This window comes from Crocuta crocuta, unplaced genomic scaffold, assembly GCF_008692635.1.
Source record: "Crocuta crocuta isolate KB4526 unplaced genomic scaffold, BGI_CrCroc_1.0 scaffold124, whole genome shotgun sequence".
Classification (NCBI taxonomy): domain Eukaryota; kingdom Metazoa; phylum Chordata; class Mammalia; order Carnivora; family Hyaenidae; genus Crocuta; species Crocuta crocuta.
Window position 1 is genome coordinate 5,344,272 of NW_027551573.1, and position 5,463 is coordinate 5,349,734.

Sequence of the window (5,463 nt, forward strand, 5' to 3'; positions counted from 1 at the left end):
CAGAGAGTGCTGACCGCCTCCCTCCCCCCCGCCCCCCCCAGGTGCTCCCAACGTGGAAGCAGGTGTCCCTGAGCATTTACTTGGTGCTTGCCGGCCCCCTCCTAGCGCTCTGCCAGTCAGGTCGTCCGTCTCCCTCCATCCCTCTGGCCCTGCAGGCTCGTCCTGACACGGGTAGAGAGAGCTTCCACGAAGGAGACAAAGCTGCAGGTGGTAAGTGTGACCCTGGAAGAGGGGGGGGGGGGGAGACTGTGGACTCTGGGAGGCCTGTGAACCTGGGTGTGTTTCAGCCCCAGCCCCGTTCCCTGGGGGGCTGCGTCGGCCTTGCCTCCGGTGGTGCGGACTTCTTCCCTGCCCAGTGTGCCACCAAAGAGCCAGATCAGGCTGGCCCCAGGTCTCTGGATGTGTCCTTAGAAGGGGTCACCTGCCCTGCACGGAGGCTGCTGGGGGGCGGGTGTCGCCATCTCGGTGACGGCGAATGCTCAGGTCTCCTCACCGCTCTTTGGGGGGAGGATCCCCTCTCGCGGGACCACACTCCCTTCCAGCCTTGGCAGGCATTGGCGCGCGCACACACACACACACACACACACACACACACACACACACCACCGCCCCAGGTGGCTAAAGAGGCATGACATCTTCCGTGGTGGACTTGGAGGCCCAGCCCCACTTCCGGGCAGGTTGTCACAGGTGCCCCGAGATGGTGGGGCCATGCTGTGGCCTCTCGTTACCCCGAGAAAACAGGTGACTGAAGTTCCCAGGGGGCCCCCCAGCCCCAGCTGGTCACTCATACCACGGGGTGAGGAGACTCTTACAAAACGGCTTTCAGACCTTTCTGCACGTTGGTGGTCATGACTTTGCCGCTTAGCAAACGTGTGCCCTCTCCACACAATTGTGCGTCTGCCGAGAGACCATCACATGACCATACACCGTGCCTTAAAAAAATATATATATATATAACTTATTTACAGTGTACTACTTGGAGTATATTCACAAGCTTGTGCAACCATCACCACTAATTCCAGAACGTTTTCATAATCCCAAAATGCACCCTTACCTTTTGAATGGAGATCAGAGTCGAGTAGACACACCATGTGAGTGTGGAAGATGATGGCATTACCAGCTCTCATTGAGTGCTTACTGTATACCGGCTACTGTAAGTGGTGCTTTACATATTTCATTCAATCTACATCACACCCCAGATGGGTGGACCATGCTATCCCCCTTTTGTTCATGGGGAAACTGAAGTGCAGAAAGAGAGAGAGCAAGTGGCCCATCATCATGAGATCGGATCCCGGGGCGGCCTGGGGTCTTCCCCTCCACTGCTTCTAACCTGTCTGTTCCTGTGAGGTATGAAAAGATCTCTCTCTCCGTGCCGGCCATTGTAGCTTTTTTTTTTTTAGTTGTTAATTTTTCAATTGCGGTAAAATATGCACAACACCAAATTGCTCATTTCAACCATTAAGTGTACAGTTCGCTGGAATTCAGTATATTCCTAGTGTAGTGTAACCATCACCACTATCTATCTGAAGAACTTTTTCATCTTCCCAAACAAAAACTCTGTGCTCATTGAAAAATAACTCCCCATTCGCTCCTTCCCCCAGCCCTGGGTAACCTATTCTGCATTGTCTCCGTGAAATTGCTTCTTCTCGATATCCTCCATGTAATGTGGAATCATAGAGTATTCGTCCTTCCGTGCCTGGCTTATTTCACTTACAATAGAACCCTCAAGGTTCATCCATGTTGCAGCACGAGTCAGAATTTCATTGCTTTTTAAGGCTGAATAATATTCCATTGGGTGGATATACCCCATTTTGTTTATTCGTCATTGATAGGTAACTGGGTCATTTCTGCATCTTGACTCTTGTGAACAAGTGCTATTATGAACACGTCTCTATGTCGTTGCTTGTTTTGAGTTCTGTTGGCCATGTGCTTAGGAGTGAACAGTGGGTCATATAGTGGCCTATGTTTAATTTTTTGAGGAGTTGCCATGCAGTTTTCCACGCTGGCTGCACCATTTTACATTTCTACCAACCGGGTAGTTACAAGGGTTCCAATTTCCCCACATCCTCGCCAGCACTGACTTTCCAGTTTTGTGATAAGAGCCATCCTGATGTGTGTGTACCATGGGTGTGAAAGGGAGTCCCACAGTGGTTTTGATCTGTTTTCCTCATGACTAACAATGCTGAGCATGTAGTTCTCGTGCAGCTGACTCTTTTTTTTTTAAGTTCATTTATTTTGAGAGAGAGAGAAAGTGAGTATGCAAGCTCACGAGCATGAGCAAGACTGAGCAGGGGAGGGACAGAGAGTGAGGGAGAGAGAGAATCCCAAGCACGCTCCACCCCATCAACACAGAACCCAGCACAGAGCTCAATCCCATAAACCATGAGGTTATGACCTCAATCGAAATCAAAAGTTGAACACTTAACCAACTGAGCCACCCAGGCGCCCCACAGCTGACTTATTCTTAAAGGTCACAAAATGCAGAAGAGGGATATGTTTCGTGGGACAGAAAGTTATCGAGAGAAAGGGGGACCACTCTGGTGATGAGCAAAGGCACACCTTTAGGCCAAGTCTACCTCTTTATTTCTGAATTTTCTGAGATTGTTCTCAGCCTCAGCTGCTCTCAGAATCACCTGAGGAGACTTTAAAACTATGAAGGTCAGTCCCACCCTCCAGAGCTTCTGACATGGGCAGTCTGGGTGGGCCGCATCGGAGGTTCCGGAAGCTCCCCAGGTGATTCCCATGTGCAGCCACTGCTCTAAGCAAACTCCCTCAGCAGGCATCACCTGTCACCCTCCCCCACTGGTTCATACAATTGCCCTCCTCCAAGCTGTGTGTGTGTGCACACGCAGGTGTGTGTGTGTGAGAGAGAGAGAGCGAGAAAGTGACAGGTTTACTGGATTACCACTCACCTACCACATCAATTCTAGAACATTTTTGTCACCTAGGAAGAAAACCCCAAGCCCTTTAGCCATCCCCTCCCCAGGCCGATCCTCCTCGCAACCTGTTTTCTGTCTCCACGGATTTGCCTCTTCTGGATTCCCCTACGAACGGAGTCCTAATACACGGCCTTCCGTGTGTGTCTTCCTTCACACAGCATAGTGCTTCCCAGGTGTGCTGCAGCGTGCAGTGGTGCTTTATTCCCTCCTACGGCTGACTAACGTTCTAGAGTATGGATATGCCGCTTTGTATTTAGCCGGTCATTAGTGGGTGGTCATTTGTGTTTCCACTTTTTGGCTCTTGTGAATGCTGCCGTTACAAACACAGCCACACAGGTTTCTGTGTGGACCTTCCCGCCTTCTAAGGCACCTCTTTCTTTAGTTCTAATTTGCTAAGGAAAAAAAATGGAAATCCTAAATCCCTTGTCTTTATTTTTTTTTAATGTTTATTTTTGATAGAGAAAATGAGTGGGGGAGGGGCAGAGAGAGAGGGAGACACAGAATCCAAAGCAGGCTCCAGGCTCTGAGCTGTCAGCACAGAACCCAGTGCGGGGCTTGAACTCACGAACTGTGAGATCATGCCCTGAGCCGAAGTCGGACACCTAACTGACTGAGTCACCCAGGCGCCCCTCCCGTCTTTAAATTAAAAAAAAAAAAAAATCCTCTCCAAAATGTTTACTGCTTTGAAGTGTTCTATGTAACTACTGCTTTGCAGACGTGAACCACTTAGAGGTTCAGAGTCTCTCAAAATCATCTGAAGATCATACTTAGCCCAACTCTTTGGCGTGTTCCTTTCCCCTCAGAACTTCACACGAAGCTCATCGATGGGATAGTAACTGTGATGGTGGCTGCCCTCCTCTCTCCCCCTCACTCACTCTTCTGCCCCCTTCAGGCATGACTTGTGCCAAAGCCGCCAAGCCCTCTGGAGTGAGCAACGAGGGATGCCTGGCAGGGGTGCAGAGACGGACAAACCAGAAGCCACCTGGTCCCTGGGAGCTTAGTCAGCGGAAGGAAGGGAACCAGCTCTGAAATAAATGTAACGCACGTCGAATTCGACGTTTCCCCGGGTGTGGGAGGCATGTTGGTGTGTGACGAGAGATGGCATCAGGGGGCATGCAGATATGACATCAAATAACACACTCGGCAAAGGACAAAGTCGCTTCCTTCTCAGTCGTCCCTTAAGCCTTCAGATAACGCAGGGAGAATGGCTCTGCTTGGCGCTATTAGGTCTGTGACCCCTCCCCTCCCCGGCCTCTTAAAAAAAATAAAAACAGACATCAACCCAAGTACCAGCCCTAATGGCATTGAACCCAAAACTGGAAACATTGCTTTCCTTGCATTTATTTTGTAGTTGGCTTCTAGTTGACTGGTCTCACTGATTTTATTTTTCCATTGGTGGAAGATTTTGGACCTCTTTTTTTCTTTTTTTCTGTATGTCCACCATCATGACATAAAGTTTACTTTTAAAGTAAACATACTTAAGCTTAAGTTTATAAAAAGTGAGTTCACTTGAAGGAAAAGATTAAGTAAACAGCAGAGCAGGTGGCCAGCAGATGTGGCAGAATTCATGAAGGTGGCGTCCAAATGGCCCTGGGAAATACGCACAGATGTGCTCAAAGGGTGGAGGGGCCCCCCAGCTCTCCCTGCAAACAAGTAGCACACCATTGAATCGCAGAACGATGGCTAATAATTTAGAGGTGGAAGGGGCCTTAGAGATTAGATTGCAGACACAACTTCGGTAGGTGAGGGGAAACTGAGGCTTTGAAGCTTGGAGGGTCTGGGGTCACGGCGAGGTGTTCACGGGGAGGCAGCCCTGGGCTCTGTGGCTGTGTGTCCACTGCCCACAGGTCATATCAGTTATGCGCTGGCCCAAGCATATCATGGCTAGAACATTCTTTTTTCCCAGCTGATCCGATAAAACTGTACATTTTGCTTCCAGCAATGGGACTAAGGAGCACCATGAGTCATATGGTTCTGTCTCTACCACTTCACAAAGCTCCATGGATGAGGGGATCATTTATGAGGAAGGATAGAAAGCCCTCCTTCTTTCTAGAAGACAACATAGTAACTTCTACAACTCGAGATTCTGCTTCATAAATATTTCCAATGGTCCTTTCGGACATGAGAGAAGACTGTACTTCCCTGCCCCTGCTAGGGTTGGGGATAACTCGTTACCCAACAGTGGGTAACCAATACAAAGTCTGGCTCTCTTCATGTGGGCATAATGTATCTGGCAGTGTATCCATCCAGTACCAGCTGCTTGTGTCTTTTTGTTGCTGACTTGTGGAGCGTTAAATGGATGGGCCACTGTTTATTTATCCATTAGCAGTTGAGGAACATTTGAGTTTTTCCTGGTTCTTTTTGGCATATATGAATAAAGCTACCAAGTGGTAGGATCTTTGCATTCAAATTGCTCTTAACATGAAATGGGTTTCCCCCCGTGATCCTCAAGGCCTTGTGTGGGCTGGCCCCCGACATTGGGCACCCATACTTCTGCTAGGGCTCCCCTCAACCCTCCCCAATT

At 49.3% G+C, this 5,463-nt stretch overlaps 1 protein-coding gene across 1 annotated transcript in view; it reads left to right on the top strand.

Moving 5' to 3' along the window:
- The window catches only part of LOC144221029 (uncharacterized), an 11,996-nt gene extending 7,814 nt beyond the window's left edge, over positions 1–4,182 (top strand). The window contains exons 3-4 of the mRNA XM_077751413.1: positions 42–210; positions 3,832–4,182. Of these exons, the coding sequence (XP_077607539.1) occupies positions 42–210; positions 3,832–3,968 (306 nt within the window). The 3' untranslated portion in view covers positions 3,969–4,182. The remainder of the gene's footprint in view (positions 1–41; positions 211–3,831) is intronic.
- Positions 4,183–5,463: the final 1,281 nt, after the last annotated feature.